This window comes from Cuculus canorus, chromosome 4, assembly GCF_017976375.1.
Source record: "Cuculus canorus isolate bCucCan1 chromosome 4, bCucCan1.pri, whole genome shotgun sequence".
NCBI lineage: Eukaryota > Metazoa > Chordata > Aves > Cuculiformes > Cuculidae > Cuculus > Cuculus canorus.
Genome location: NC_071404.1, coordinates 62,121,148 through 62,136,180, shown reverse-complemented (window position 1 = coordinate 62,136,180; position 15,033 = coordinate 62,121,148). Strand labels below are relative to the sequence as shown.

Below are 15,033 nucleotides of genomic sequence, written 5' to 3'. Positions count from 1 at the left end.
TGTATACATACCCATCAGATGTGTAGGTTATTACAGGGCTGCCGATATATATCTCATATATTGTCAATATACATCTTGTATATGGGTTGCGTATCATCAACAGTGAACTCAATAGAATAATTTGTCAATTCCCAATGTTCATTGCATTGATTAAATGCATAAAATTTTCTCTTATCCCTGGCTTAGGAGTGTCTACAACCACAGTACACTGTACTTTGGGCAATTTCTTAAAAAAGTCAGCATTCATGTCTGCTTTCACTATTTTCTCCACAAACAGCTATGCAAGCTTCTCATATCTATATGTTTTTCTTGCCTTCACTGTGGCAAATGTGATCCATAATGTTATTTGTTGCAATGTATCATTTTAGTTGTGCTGTTCTTACTATTTTAATGCCACGTGGCCCACACTGCAAGAAATGGACACTAGCTCTTCCCCATCAATCTCAACAATTATTCTGTATTATCTGTAGACTCAGCACTCTCCTATTCAGAGATCTAGATCATTTATGAATATGTTGAAAAAAAAAGTCCCAGCTGGTCCCTTTGCCTGTTGTGAGAATAGCTAACAATCACAACAATTTTCTTCTTCTAAATATTGACAACATTAGCATATATTTTAAAAAAATACTTAAGGAATTTTTACATTCAATGTAAAAATGCCAGAATGCTATTCTCCTTCTAAATTGTGCCAACAAGTTTTAAGAAAAGGAAACTGCACTAAAAAGGTTAATTTTATATGCAACCTAAAAATACACATATGACAGCCCAAGTTCATGGAAACATCTCTTGCAAGACCATAGGAGAGCACATCCTACTTCAAGAGTCAGGAAATGAATGTCTAAAGATAAGAATATGCTGACCTATAGTGCTGGTGAGGGATCAAATCAAACATTTGCTCTCCTGAAGTGAAGCAGAAAAACTGCAGTGGCCCTTCCTCTGGATCTCTGGCCATGTTTCAAAGAATGTTGTTACTTTTACCTCTCCCTCCCTCTTTTTTTTTTTTTTCCTAGAGTTTTCTTATGACTGATGTGGTCAGGGCCAGCTGCTGGGGTGTGAAAAAATATGTTACTACAAATATTAAGAAGTAAAGTGTGACTATTGGAAAAGAGACAAAACATTCCCCAGACTCCATCCATATCCTGAGAAGGAGTGGGCATTGCCATTTTATTACTTCATTATTAGAATTGATCAGGTTATTAACTCAGACGTTTCTCACTGCAATCCCAAGCAGTACTGTGCATCTCCAAGTATGTTCACAGCTGCCTCTCCTATTCCAAAAGGCACAACCTTTTCACAGATAGGCACTCAGCCAGTGCCGCGCCTCTTTGTGTTGCGTGCTGGCCTGATGCAATCCTCCCACTCCAAGGACATGAATGAAGCCTGGTCCACCCACACTCCCAGCTGGGTGATGTGGGATGGGCAGCTTGGTTTAAGTGCTGGTTTGATGCTTACAGTGGCTCGGAGCACAGGGTAAAGAGGCATTCGGAGAAGCGCAGCCCCTGGCTTTGGGCCTGGAGCTCAGCCAGGCACCGGCACTGGCAGGCAGGGAATGGTGGGCAGGAAATGGTGGGTAGGGAATGGTGGGCAAAGAATGCCAGGCAGGGAATGGAGGGCAGGGAATGGTGGGCAGGGAATGGGAGGCAAGGAACAGTGGGCAGGCAGTGGAGGGTAGGCAATGGCCCGTAGGGAATGGTGGGAAGGGAATGGCAAGTAGGGAATGGCAGGCAGGCAATAGTGGGCAGGCAATTGTGAGCAGGGACTGGGAAGCAGTGAGTGGTGGGCAGGAAATGGCAGGTAGGAAATGGTGGGCAGGGAATGGCTTGGAGGCAATGGCAGGCAGTGAATGGCAGGAAGCAAACAGAGGGCAGGCAATGGCTGAAGCCAGGATACTTCGCCCTGCACTCAGGAACGATTCCTAGCTGCCGCGCTGGGGCAGCATTTCACTTTAAAGATTGAAAACCAAACAGGAATTTGGATGGAAGAACCACACTGTCCAGGGTGAACCGAAGGGACAGTCTCCCAGCTCAGCCTTCGCAGTGCAGGAACGGGGAGCATCCCGAGATGCGGAAGGGTGGGCACACAAGTCCTGTGGGTGGCTCCTGGGGAGACTGGGGTTGTTCCATCTGGAGAAGAGGAGGCTGAGGGGAGACCTTATCACTGTTTACAACTGCCTAAAAGGAGGTTGTAGCGTGGTGGGTGCTGGTCTCTTCTCCCAAGAAATGTCCTTATCTTGTATTTAAAGCAGAAGGTTGTTTGGATTTTTTTTTCCTTGATGGGAGCCTGTGCTTGGAGAAAGTTTCCTCTCCTGTGCAAAAAGCCTTTTGTCCGATTCAGGAGAAAATGTTAGGTGCCTTCTTTTCTTTAATTTAGTCCTAAATGCCCATCTTTCCAAAGGAATATACTAGTGTTAAAATTTTCTTTTATATCAGGAAGTAGAACATAAGCTGTGCATAAATTTGACAGGATGATGAAGTCCACAGGAAAATTACTGTTAGAAACAGGGAGGACTGTTTCATGGCTTCATTGTGCATAGTGAGGTTTAGATTGGATAGTAGGAAAACATAAGGATAAGGAACTGTTGGAATAGGTTCAGCGAAGGCCATGAAGATGGTCTAAGGCCTGGAGCACCTCTGCTATGAGGACAGGCTGAGAGAGCTGGGACTGTTCAGCCTTGAGAAAGGACGCTCCAGGGAGACTTTAGAGTGACCTTCCAGTACCTGAAGGGGCTACAGGACAGCTGGGGAGGGACTTTTGACAAAGGCATGTAGGGATAGAGTCATAAAACCAACTGGTTGGAAAAGACCACTGAGATCGTCAAGTTCCAACCATACCTATCTGCCACTAAATAATATCCTTAAGCACCTCATCTTCTTGTCTTTTAAATACCTCCAGGGATGGAGACTCAACCACCACCCTGGGCAACCTCTGCCAGTGCCTAATAACACTTTTGGTGAAAAAATTTTTCCTAATGTCCAATCTGAACCTCCCCTGGCACAGCTTGAGGCCATTCCCACTTGTCCTATCACCTGACATTTGGGAGAAGAGGCCAGCACACACCTCTCTACAACCTCCTTTCAGACAGTTGCAGGCAACAACAAGGTCTCCTCTCAGTCTTCTCCAGGCTCAACAACCCCAATTCCCTCAGCCGCTCCTCATAAGACTTCTTCTCCAGCTCCTTCACCACCAGCTTTGTTGCTCATCTCTGGACACGCTCCAGCACCTCAATGTGCTCCTTGTAGTGAGGGGCCCAGAACTGAACGCAGTATTCAAGGTGCAGCCCCACCAGTGCCAACTACTGGAGCAGAATCACTTCCGTGGACCTGCTGGCCATGCTGTCTCTGATACAAGACAAGGTGCCATTGGCTTTCTTGGCCACTTGGGCACTGCTGGCTCATGTTCTGTTGGCTGTCAACCAACACCCCCAGGTCCTTCTCTTCCAGGCAGGATGAGGGTGAATGGCTTTAAATTGGGGAGGGAAAGGTTTAGATTAGGCATTAGGGAGAAACTCTTCACGATGAGAGTGGTGAGGCACTGGCACAGGTTGCTTAGGGAAGCTGTGGCTGCTCCATCCCTGGAGGTGTTCAGGGCCAAGTTGGACGGGACCTTGAGCGGCCTGGTCTAGTGGGCTGTCCCTGCCCGTGGCAAGGGGTTGGAACTGGATGGGCTTCAAGGTCTTTTCCAACGCAAACCATTCTATGAATCTATGAATAATTTCTTCACCAAGACCGTGGTGCGGCCGCCCAGGGAGGCGGCGAAGCCCCCACCTCCAGAGGTGCTCAGGGTCGGGTGTGCGAGCCGCTCGGGACGCGGGGGGCGATGCTCTCTCTCCCAGCCCCGCGGTCCCGCCCTGCGCTCCCGGCGGCGCCGCTGGGGGCGCCCGCGCCCGGCAGTGCGAGGGCATGGAGGGCGAGAGCACCTCAGCCCTGCTCTCGGGGTTCGTCTTCGGCGCCCTCGCCTTCCAGCACCTCAGCACCGACTCGGACACGGTGGGTGCCGCGATGGGGGGGGAGGGAGGGGCGTATCCCGCAGCCGCCGGGCGCGCGCTGCTACCCGCCGCGCGTGCTGGGGGGGGGGGGCGGAAACTGCGGAGCCGGCTGGAGCCTGAGCCCGGAGATGGCGGGGACGCGCCTGCTGTGCTGTGTGCAATGCTGGGCCCCTCGCTAAAGGACATTGTGGGGCTAGAGCGCGTCCAGAGAAGGGAATAAAGCTGGTGGAGGGGCTGGAGAACAAGGATTGTGAGGAGCAGCTGAGGGAACTGGGGTTTAGCCTAGAGAACAGGAGGCTGAGGGGAGACCTTTTTGCTCTTGTACAACTACCTGAAAGGAGATTGTAGTGAAGAGGATGCTGGTCTCTTCTCCCAAGCAGCAAGTGATAGGATGAGAGGGAATGGTCTCGTTGCGCCAGGGGAAGTTCAGATTATGTATTAGGAAAAAATTCTTTACCGAAATAGTGGTGAAGCACTGGAACAGGCTGCCCAGGGAGGTGGTAGAGTTTCCACACCTCGAATCCTGTATTCAGTTTTGGGCTCCTCACTACAAGAAGGACATTGAGGTCCTGGAGTGTGTCCAGAGAAGGGAATGTAGCTGGTGAAGAGGCTGGAGAACAAGGGCTATGAGGAGCAGCTGAGGGAACTGGGGTTTAACCTGGAGAACAGGAGGCTGAGGGGAGACCATATCACTGTCTAGAACAGCCTGAAAGGAGGTTGTAGTGAAGAGGATGCTGGTTTCTTCTCCCAAGCAACAGGCGACAGGACGAGAGGGAATGGCCTTGTTGTGTCAAGGGAGGTTTAGATTGGATATTAGGAAATATTTCTTTGCCAGAAGAGTGGTGAAGCACTGGAACAGGCTGCCCAGGGAGGCACCTCGAATCCTGTGTTCAGTTTTGGGCCCCTCACTACAAGAAGGACATTGAGGTTGAGGAGCGTGTCGTAGGAAACATTTCTTTATTGAAGGGGTTCTCAGGCACTGGCAGAGGCTGCCCATGGAGGTGGTTGGGTCCCCATCCCTGGAGGTATTTAAAGTATGGGTAGATGAAGTGCTTATGATTTAGAGATATGATTTAGTAGTGGATAGGTATGGTTGGATTTCATCATCTCAAAGGTATTTTCCAACCTAGCAATTCTATGATTCTGTCCCTCCTCACTGCACCCCACTGTGGTGGGGGCTCATTTTCATGCATGGAAGTTATGTTTTGCCTTCTTTAAACTGACGAGATGTGTGTGGAAGACACAGAGGGCCCGGTGTGGCAGCAGCAGCACCTATCTGCCAACGACTGACCGTAACACTGGTTGGGCTTTGGAGGTGGACAGTCATGGAATTATTTAGATTAGAAAAGACCTTTAAGATCATCAACTACAATTGTGAACCTCACACTGCCAAGTCCACCACTAACGCATATAACCAAGTGCCAAATCCTCACGTGTACAGCCACAAACAAGGAGCAGCCTCACCTTGAGTACTGTGTGCAGTTTGGGGCACCTCAGTATAAAAAGGATATAAAGCTATTGGAATGTCCAGAGGACACCGCAAAGTTGGTGAAGGGTTTAGAAGAGAAGTAGCATGAGGAGCAGCTGAAGTCACTTGGTCTGTTCAACCTGGAGGTGACTGAGGGGAGACCTCACCGCAGTCTGCAGCTTCCTCACAAGGAGGAGCAGGGACTGATCACTTCTCTCTGGTGACCAATGATAGGACCTGAGGGAATCACAGGAAGATGTGCCAGTGAAGGGTTAGCCTGGATATTAGGAAAAGGTTCTTCACCCCAAGGGTGGTGGAGCACAGGAACAGCTCCCCAGGGAAGCAGCCATGGCACCAAGCCTGACAACATTCAGTAAGCATTTGGACAAGGCCCTTAGACACATGGTGTGAAAGTTGGGGTTGTCCTGTGCAGGGACAAGAGTTGGACTCGATGATCCTTGTGGGTCCCTTCCAACCTGGGACATTCTATGACAAACTTCACTTCTGAGTAAAAACACGAGGAACAGAAAACCGATGACTGCTGAAAAATGAATAAGAACCTACAGTTTAAACAACCCAGTTAATTTTGACAGCTTTCTTCTCTCCTGAAGACAGCATTTTCACTGCTAATAGTAGACAGAAAATCCTGTTCGATGCTAACTTTTTTATTTTTTCCTACTCTTATAAAGGAAGGTTTTCTCCTTGGAGATGTGAAAGGCGAAGCCAAGAACAGCATTACAGACTCACAGATGGATGATGTGGAAGTTGTTTATACAATTGGTTAGTCTCTCCACATTTTTAATATCGCCCTTCATTTCAGGCAGTATGCAACTGCTTGCAGTTTTGAATAGGGGCATGCAACAGCATACAGCATGATCAAAGCTTCTAGAACCTGAGGTCCATGCTGCTGTAAAAAGAACAGCTGGAAGGTTTTAGTAATTTTAACTGAAAAAAAATGTAACTGTAGAAAATAAAATAATTTAACAGAAATAGTAGTTATTTCCTTGAGTATCTCCTGTTTGCCAAATATCTTGTCACACTAAAGGTCATTTGGGGCTTAAGACTCCTTTGTCTCAGCCATGTCACGAACTCTCCTGGACTAGAGATGCTCTAGAAATACTTGTCCTCTTTCAGTGAAATGAACTTTAATGTGTTAGCATGTATTACATATATTGGAGCTTATAAAGTACAGGGTGCAAAGGCTGCAAACTATTTGGGTATTTCATTGAGCAGATGCCAGATATATTTTTCTTTATAGCCTTCGTGGGATTGGAGTGGGTGTTTTATACTAGCCCTTAACAAAAACATACATATGCTTGCACACACACTTCTAACTCCATTCTTTTAAAATGCAGTTATTCAAAAAGAAAGATGAGAAATTAAAACAGTACGTGCCGCCTTACCAATTTTCCTGAAGATATAGTAGGGGGAATTTGCATCCCATATTCTTACTCTAGGATACAATTAAGGTGTAACGCTTTCTTCCACCACTGAGTCTCGGGGCTGAACCAAAAGTGTCTTGTCATCACGTTCTCATAGGCAGAGTTAGTTGCTCTAAAGTTTGAGGGTTTTTAGTTAACTTGTGAAAATGAAAGTAGTGGCAAACATAGGTAAAGTAAATTATTTAGAATGCTATTAGATCACCGACCATTTTTTTTCTGGTAGTAAGTCTTCCAGTTCTCATCATCTACCCTGTAGGTTTTTGTTCTCCATCCTCATCTTTCTTACTAGCAGCACCCATGCTTTTCTGCAGAGTAACACAAGGGAAACTGTTCATATTACTTACTGCTTGTGCATTTGACTGAAGGGAGGGAAAGTGCCTGATTTGATTTTTCACTTGACAGAAGAGAAAATGTATAAAAACCAGTTTATATAAGTGGTTCACTTTACATTTTAAAAATTAATTAGAATATTTAAAAAAATGTTTCTTAAACTTATTTCATTAAAAGTTAATGCATTTTATTATAAGAAATTATATAGAATTCTTTCTTTGTTCTTCTACCACTTTAATTCTGATCATAGTGTACAGAAGAATATGCATCTTGAACTGATGAACCCAGAGTAATATTATCTTCTCTTTGCAGATATACAGAAGCACATTCCATGCTATCAGTTGTTCAGGTAAGAATTTTAAGCAAGCAGATATGAAAAAGTGAAAACTAACCCTAACTTGAACTTTGCAAGAGTTAAACTTCTAATACATTACTGAGGTCACCCAGCTGTAACTCAAGATGCTATATCAATCCTTTGGAATTACAGAAGGATAATGCCTTTTCTTTAATTCCTCTTGTGGTGCTTTTTGTCTTTTTTGGTGTTTTCCATACATAATAGGAATAGAGATATGAGATACTGCACCATCTAGTAAGCTGTGGTACCATATAAACTACAGGAAAATGTCAACCTACTGAAAAACAAGCATTGCCTTTCTAAAAGCATACATCCCAGCCCCTCACCCTCAAGGAAAAAAAAAAAAGACTTCTAAGAAGGTCAGAAAAAGAAACACTTGATAGCCCCCCCCCCCAAATAGGAGTAGTTTCAAGGACTAATATTTAGAGTGCCACCGTAGATATGCAGATTTACACCCCTGTAAGGGGTGAATCAACATGCTTCCCTCTCAAATCTTTCTGGAAGTTAATAAACCTAGATGTTTTTAGAAAGGAATTTCATATGAAATTGAAGACCTCTTACTATTTCATAGTTGAGAGAACACATATGCTACCTGTAACACTTGTCCCAGTAGCACTGATGTCAGCATAGCATCTGGGCTGTACAAGACCATCTCTATAGCTCTTTAAGTGATGAAGTTAACTGCACTGTCCTGGCACACAGGCTGTGTAAGCATATCTCTAATAGCTTTTGTTCCACCTGGTAAGCATAAAGCAAGATGATTGTCAGAACACTAGGGAATAATTACTTCTACAGTAGCATTTTTTTTTTCTCTCTAATTGTCCTAATTTTCTTCTAGCTTTTATAATTCTGCAGGAGAACTAAATGAACTCGCCCTGAAGAAAATACTGTCAGGCTGCAAGAAGGTATTTTATTTTCAAACATAAACCACACCAAGGGGCTCACTTTGAGGGGTGTTCTGGATAGCTGTTATATCAAGGGTTTGGGTTTTTTTTTCCCTTCTCTTTTCAAATCTTACACATAGTCCCTCACACAGTTCATCAAAGCAGCTGCATCGCTTCCCCCTGAAAAAACAGTACCTGTTTAGGTTTTCTTTGGCTAGGGTTTGCCTACATATATGTCACTTTATTTTTTCTTATTAATTTCTCAAGTGAACAGCTCAAATATCCCATATGAACTCTGATTTCTAGCTTAAGATCAGTTGAGGTCAGTCCACTCAAGTGGTTAAGTGCCGCCTGACCAGAGAAATTTACAGTCATCACAGAGGAAAAGTTCACAAGGGGAAAGTAGGAGCTGTAAAGAGACAAATAGCAAAACAGCAGAGCCAGGTTTGCAGAGTTTCAGCACAAGCCTCGAGAACAGACCAGTTCAACAGATGGGTTTGAAAGAAAGAGAGAAGTTGTCATCCTGGAATTAGGCTTGGATGTTTTAAGGGTTTCAAGTTAACTGTTTGAATTCATACACATTGCTGAACAATTCAGATTTATAATTTTGTACTGAATCCTCTAACTTCAATATGACTCACAGGGACATGATTCAACAGGAGTAACAAATGTTTTTCTGCCTGCAGAATGTAATAGGATGGTACAAATTCAGACGTAACACAGACCAGATTATGACTTTCCGGGAACGACTTCTTCATAAGAATTTACAGTCACACTTATCAAATCAAGGCCTTGTATTCCTTTTACTAACATCTAGCGTGATGACAGAAAGCTGTTCGACTTACAGACTGGAGCACGCCTTGCATCGGCCCCAAGAAGGGTAATTGGTTTGTTCTCTAGCTTGATTAAAGCAGTTGTACAGCAATCATTTCTGCTTTGTTGCAACTGCACTACTAACACTGTTAATTTTACCCTTGAAACTTACACATTAAAAAAGTATATTCCTTATATTTATAGAGTCCAGTTGAAATCTCCCCTGGAGTTCTGTTCAGGGATTTGCCTTTGTAACTACCAGTAGTGCCAATGTCAACATACAGAACCCTGTCATTTCATTTATGCACATCAGTTGTTCTTGATTGATTTGTTTTTGCGTATAGGACTTCAGCTATGTATGGTGTTCATCTTCACGTATTATTGAAATACTTACATGGGTTGTAACTTCCAGCTATCCTCAGAGACAAGCTGCTCACAGGTTAGCCTTAAGAAGCAATTGTTGCATTATCATGCAACTCATACCCAGAAACAGGTGAGAACTACAGGCATTGCTCAGTCTTGCTGCTCTTGTAGTTAGCCTTTAGCCATAAGCAGTCATCTGTGTGATTATATACTTAGCAAGAACTAACTGCACTGTAAACCTTCATCTGGGATGCTTAATCGTCAAGGATATTTATCAAAGAGAGGCCTTTGGACGTTAATTAATCATACGTTCATACTTCTGCTTTTTAAGTCTCTTCCAGAAAGTTCCTTTGGTGGTTACCAACTTGGGTATGGCAGAACAGCAAGGTTACAAAACAGTGTCTGGTTCCTGCGTATCTTCTGTTTTTGTGAGAGCAGTGAGACAACACAGGTACAGGAAATGCCATATTAACCAGCCACTATAGTTTTAAGATAAGTAGTTACCTTTCTATAGAAGTATTTAAGTGCTTTCACAAATGTTACAGTCATACCCTGCTCGCTGACTGTTTCTTGCAGTTATTTACCTTCTCAAGGTACCTGGAAATTAATTCAGTCCCATACTTTCCATTGAGAGCAACTGTCTGCCTCATGGGCACGTCCTGTTGAAGCTCAAAATGCTTCTTTCTTCACTATAATTCCTACTAAGTAAGCACTAGGATCATTACCTTGCAATTATATAATTACATTCTTTATCCACAGGTCAGAATTCTTTTATGAAGATGGATCCTTAAAAGAGGTTCAGAAGATAAACGAGATGTATGCCACCTTGCAAGAGGAACTGAAGGCAAGTTGGGCATACCTGCCATTATTTTCAGCAGTACTACAAGACTCAGGTCAAGCAAAGGGTATACTGTCTTGCACTAAATAAGAAAAAGCTGTGTCTTGGAAGATGAGGGACTTGCAGTTAGTTGGTAGCTGTACAGTCAGTTCTCAAAGTCAAACACATAAGGTTTCCATTTGAACAAAAATTTACTGATAAATCCAAGTCCACTAACAACAATTCTTACAAGAGGATTATTTCAAATGAGTATTATCTGTAGTTTGTTAAAACTCCTTTGCTTAGCTGGAAGCAAATGAAACGTCTCACACTGCATTCAACACAAGGTTAAATTTATCTCTAAAATCCACCTCAAATTATTATTGAAGCTTTCTAACACTTTTGGGTCCAGTTTTTAAAGTCATGAGTACCTTCAAGGATTTTGCAGCAAAGTTAAAGTCAGCTTCTGTGAATACTACCAATTCCATCAAATGCTCTTTTCCTTGCAGAAGATAAGCTCTACAGTAGAAGTCAGTGAACGATCTGTGGAGAAACTCTTAGCAGAGGTGAGCCAATTAAAAGAAGAAATAAAGAGGAAAAAGCAACAAATTTGTTCAGGTAAGTTAAATAAATGCAATGCCAGTCATAGTGAAAGGACTTCTGAATTTTATTCAATTGGCAGAAGCACAAAACACTTCAGAACTTAAGGCAATCGAAGAAGCAATGGTAGAATTGTACCAGAGTAACTGCAAGTCTCACTTTCTTTTTCAGGAACAGAGAGAGACTACCCAGGAGAGCCAAAGGAGAATGTTTTCCTTTGTCAGGCGCTGCAAACATTTTTCCCCAATTCTGGATTTCAGACATGCATTGTTTCCTTCAAAGGCCAACAGATCTCCAAGAACTGCTGTAACATTGACCATAATATTAATGTCATGGACAAACTGACTCTCATGGTGGAGGAAAGAGACTTCACCAAGACAAGACACCTAACCAAGCGTAAGGTCAGAGAGACTACGATAGGATCAAAGTCATTCAAGAAATCCAGATCACTGCAGCTTCACCAAAAATTACTTCAAGATCAAGAGGGCAGTGATCAGGAAAGGAAGCTTACGCCGAGTAGCACTGAAACAGATGAGGATGTGTTGGAAAAAAATAGAGACACAAATGAATACTCACACTCCCCTACTTTCTGATCTGTTAATGACTTGTCAAGATGACTCTGCACCAAAAGCTATTGCCAGCATATTCAAGTGACATTTCAATTTATAGCACTGCAGGGATGAAAGTAACTGCATTTTTTTTAACACCATTTTTGTTCCCCTCCTCCCCATGCATGAATCGCGTTTGGCATAGAGATAAGTCCAGATCACATTCCCTCATTTTGCCTCCCAGAGTTATATTAGTATTCTCTCTCAGTGTTCCAAGATTATGCTGGTGGGATGTTAGTGGCCATACAGACATGTCACATACTGCCTCAGGGTAATAAAACCTTATGCTGCTGTTGAAGCAGTACTAGCTTAACAGAATTAGCTGTCTACATAAATACAATTTAAATAATTTATCATTAGCTATCCAGTAGTTGTTTATTTCTCCCCTTCCAATCCAGCAACAGAAAAAAAAGCCACTTGAACTTTAGCAAGATCTGGTAGCAGAGGAAGTGACCCATGCAGCTGTCAATTTCTACTATTGCTCTCATCTTTTATACTTCATTCAGGCAATTTTAGAGACGTGACACTTCATAAAAAAGCAACTGACACGCACACTTCAGTGATGAATTATGATAGCTAAACAAGAATATAAACACAATAGTTTTATTGTTTATTTCTTCACAGTATATTACTCTGGATACTTGACATTGCATATCTTGGGGTCTGTGAGAAACGATGGGTTCTTATACATAACCGGCATAAATCCTGTAAAAAGACAAGACGACATTTTTTAAATAAAATGTAGGCTTGGCTTACAAAACTTGAGAGTATAATTACACTTACCAAATATATGAGCTCTTTTAATGGCTTTTGTAACTTCCTTCTGCTTCTTGTTGCACAAGCCTAAAGAGAAACTATTTTCAATCTTAACAACCAAACCATTAGCTTAAAGTGAGGTGATGATATTGCCAATTCCATCTAGCTTTGTCTAAGTCTTCCTAGAAAAACGCATGCGTGCTTATACTAACTGAAATACTAAAAAGCTATCATTAAGGGATAGTTTTTTTCCTTGATGAAGGTTACTAAGTCAGAGGAATACTGTTAACAAAAGATACACAGTTGGTAGTAGCTCCTTTTGGAATGATGGCTGATACACAGTTACTTCAGCTCACAAGAATATTGACACTAAGCAGTTATTATTTAATGCTTCACATACCTGTTATGTGCCTGCCATAAATGCAACCAGTATGCGGAGAAACAAACTGGGACAGAAGCTATTTAAAATTAAGAAATCCAAAGTCAGTTTAAGAACTTCTAGATTCAGTTTACGTTACTACTTACACTCTACTTTTTATTATTTGATATGGTTTTGCAAAACTCAGTTCTCCTTAGAGACAAGAAAGAGTATAGCCTGGAGTTAGAGACTACTGTATATACCATTACATTTAAGCTATATGACAGCAGAATTAGAATTGGGAATTTGATTTGTAAATAACAGAAGTTGTAACACTGCACACAGGACGGTTTCTCACAACCACATTATTTGACACTTATCTGCACACAGATTATTACTCAAGTTTTAGACCCTTACACGTGAGTTTTTCATATTTTTTTAAAACCATGTGGGCTTCCTATGCACTTTAATAAATGTAAAATAATATAAAAAATGGTAATCCAGTTACCTTCACCTAAAGACAGGAAGTTTCAACAAACTCACCTGCACATTCTTGTAGTCCACATTTATTCCACATAAAACACACCTTTTCGGAGGCTCTTTATAGGGGTTCTCCATTTGTATTGGCTGAAATTAGGAAGTTATTAACGTCTATGAGCTTCACAACAAAATCAGTAACGCTCATTATTTTATACTTTGGGCAAAGCTTGCCTTGAAACCCAAAGAAGTACTTGCTGCATTGCTGAAGCTTTTCAAGAACATTCTTATCTCTACTTCTCTAATATATGGATTGGTATCTTTGTCATCTAAAAATGACTTCTCACAGCTGCACAACTTTTTATATCATAGTAACAATGATAATGTAACAAATCAAGTAATCAGTAAGATAGTGCTTACACCCTTAGGCAGAACCTACAGATACTGGTTGTAAGGTAGTTCTGTCTGACAAGTTTCAAGAGAATTCTTTGAAAACAATTTCAAAGCAGGTGGCTTAGGAGAGCTCCTGTCTGCTCACACACTTTTTACCACAGATTCTCAAATATCTCCCAAGCCTGAAACACTTTAGAATATACCCACCACCAAATCCTTGCAAGACATAAATGGAAGGAGAAATTTCATGTTTGCAGAGAAAAAATACTTTGAAAAGTTTTACTGGCAACTCCACATTTTTTATGACATAACAACTACATCTAGTCTGTTCCCTGAAGTTTTTTCTTCATATATATATATATATATATATATATATATATAAAAAATCATGGAATGGTTTGGGTTGGAAGGGACCTTAAAGATCATCCAGTTCCAACCCTCATGCCATGGGCAGGGACACCTCCCACTGGACAAGCCTGCTCAAAGCTTCATCCAACCTGGCCTTGAACACCTCCACGGATGGAGCATCCATGACTTCTCTGCACAAACTTTGCCAGTGCCTCACCACCCTCACAGGAAAGCATTTCTTCTTAATATCTAATCCCAGTCTGCCCTCTTCCAGCTTAGAACTCTTACAACTCATCCTAACCTTCTCTGGTAGAGATCCCCTCTTCAGCTCCTTTTTAAATACTGGAAGGCTGCTATAAGGTCTACCCAGACCAGAAATCAGCGCTGACAAAATTTTGTCCCAGCTCTGAGCTCTCGAGACAGCTACTTTAAGTGACCACAGTTATGTTATTGAAATAGAGATAATACGACCAGCACACCAACACCTGGTGCCTTTCCTCAGCGCCGGGCTCCCGCTCTACGACACACTAAGTAACCGAACACGAGGATTTCGACGTCTGCTGCCTGGCCACAGCCCCTCCTGGCAACTGAGGACGGGCAGGGAGCACGGAGCCTCACCTGGTCGGACCGGACGGGCTCCCGTTCGTGCTGCCAGCGGCGCGGCCGCGCCCACAGCGCCGCTGCAATGGCAAAAGCAACAGGGTTAGCGTGGGAGGGGCCGGGATCGCCCCCACAACCACCGCCCAGAGGAAAAACGAGGAAGAAAGAGGAACGCACTGGGCAGCAGCCGCCGCCAAGGCCGCATCTCCACCGCCGCCACCATCACCGCCATCGCGTCCTGCGCAGCCCCTGCCATCTACGCCGCTTCCGCCCACGTGACCCTTCCTTCCGGCAGCCGCAGGCGCTGGCCCCGCCCTCCTACTGGCCAATAGGGCGACGCCCCGCCACACTCGGACAAGGCGATTGCCGCTGCGCCATCCCGTTCCCTTCCCTCATCGGCGCGAGCCGCTGAGCCCCACCCTCCTCACGGCCCTCC

At 43.4% G+C, this 15,033-nt stretch overlaps 2 protein-coding genes across 4 annotated transcripts; one reads left to right on the top strand and one right to left on the bottom strand.

Annotated features, from left to right (window-relative positions):
- The first annotated feature begins 3,834 nt into the window (after window positions 1–3,834).
- ABRAXAS1 (abraxas 1, BRCA1 A complex subunit) lies at window positions 3,835–12,116 on the top strand. Of its 3 annotated transcripts, none has more exons than XM_054064405.1 (9): window positions 3,835–3,986; window positions 6,143–6,233; window positions 7,538–7,574; window positions 8,419–8,485; window positions 9,151–9,344; window positions 9,972–10,091; window positions 10,400–10,484; window positions 10,967–11,075; window positions 11,229–12,116. In XM_054064405.1, the coding sequence occupies exons 1-9, from the start codon at window positions 3,900–3,902 to the stop codon at window positions 11,648–11,650; spliced, it is 1,212 nt and encodes a 403-aa protein (XP_053920380.1). In that variant the 5' UTR covers window positions 3,835–3,899; the 3' UTR covers window positions 11,651–12,116. The 3 variants fall into 3 exon arrangements, with proteins under 3 accessions (XP_053920380.1, XP_053920382.1, XP_053920381.1); XM_054064406.1 differs by having other exon boundaries at window positions 3,884–3,986; window positions 6,147–6,233; XM_054064407.1 differs by lacking the exon at window positions 6,143–6,233 and having other exon boundaries at window positions 3,878–3,986.
- A 138-nt stretch (window positions 12,117–12,254) lies between these two features.
- MRPS18C (mitochondrial ribosomal protein S18C) lies at window positions 12,255–14,996 on the bottom strand. The gene is made up of 6 exons (XM_054064408.1): window positions 14,775–14,996; window positions 14,616–14,677; window positions 13,323–13,406; window positions 12,822–12,879; window positions 12,449–12,508; window positions 12,255–12,370 (listed from the first exon to the last, which is right to left on the bottom strand). Exons 1-6 carry the CDS (start codon window positions 14,851–14,853, stop codon window positions 12,294–12,296), a joined length of 420 nt encoding a protein of 139 aa, XP_053920383.1. The 5' UTR covers window positions 14,854–14,996; the 3' UTR covers window positions 12,255–12,293.
- Between the last annotated feature and the right edge of the window lie 37 nt (window positions 14,997–15,033).

Bases quoted from the DNA above. Each gene is read 5' to 3' on its own strand.
- ABRAXAS1 (XM_054064405.1), top strand. From the start codon at position 3,900: ATGGAGGGCGAGAGCACCTCAGCCCTGCTCTCGGGGTTCGTCTTCGGC. The intron at 9,345-9,971 runs GTAATTGGTTTG...CTGCTTTTTAAG, and splicing joins TTGCATCGGCCCCAAGAAGG to TCTCTTCCAGAAAGTTCCTT. The intron at 10,485-10,966 runs GCAAGTTGGGCA...TTTTCCTTGCAG, and splicing joins CCTTGCAAGAGGAACTGAAG to AAGATAAGCTCTACAGTAGA.
- MRPS18C (XM_054064408.1), bottom strand. From the start codon at position 14,853: ATGGCAGGGGCTGCGCAGGACGCGATGGCGGTGATGGTGGCGGCGGTG. The intron at 14,678-14,774 runs GTGCGTTCCTCT...TTGCCATTGCAG, and splicing joins TTGGCGGCGGCTGCTGCCCA to CGGCGCTGTGGGCGCGGCCG. The intron at 12,371-12,448 runs GTAAGTGTAATT...GTCTTTTTACAG, and splicing joins TAAAAGAGCTCATATATTTG to GATTTATGCCGGTTATGTAT.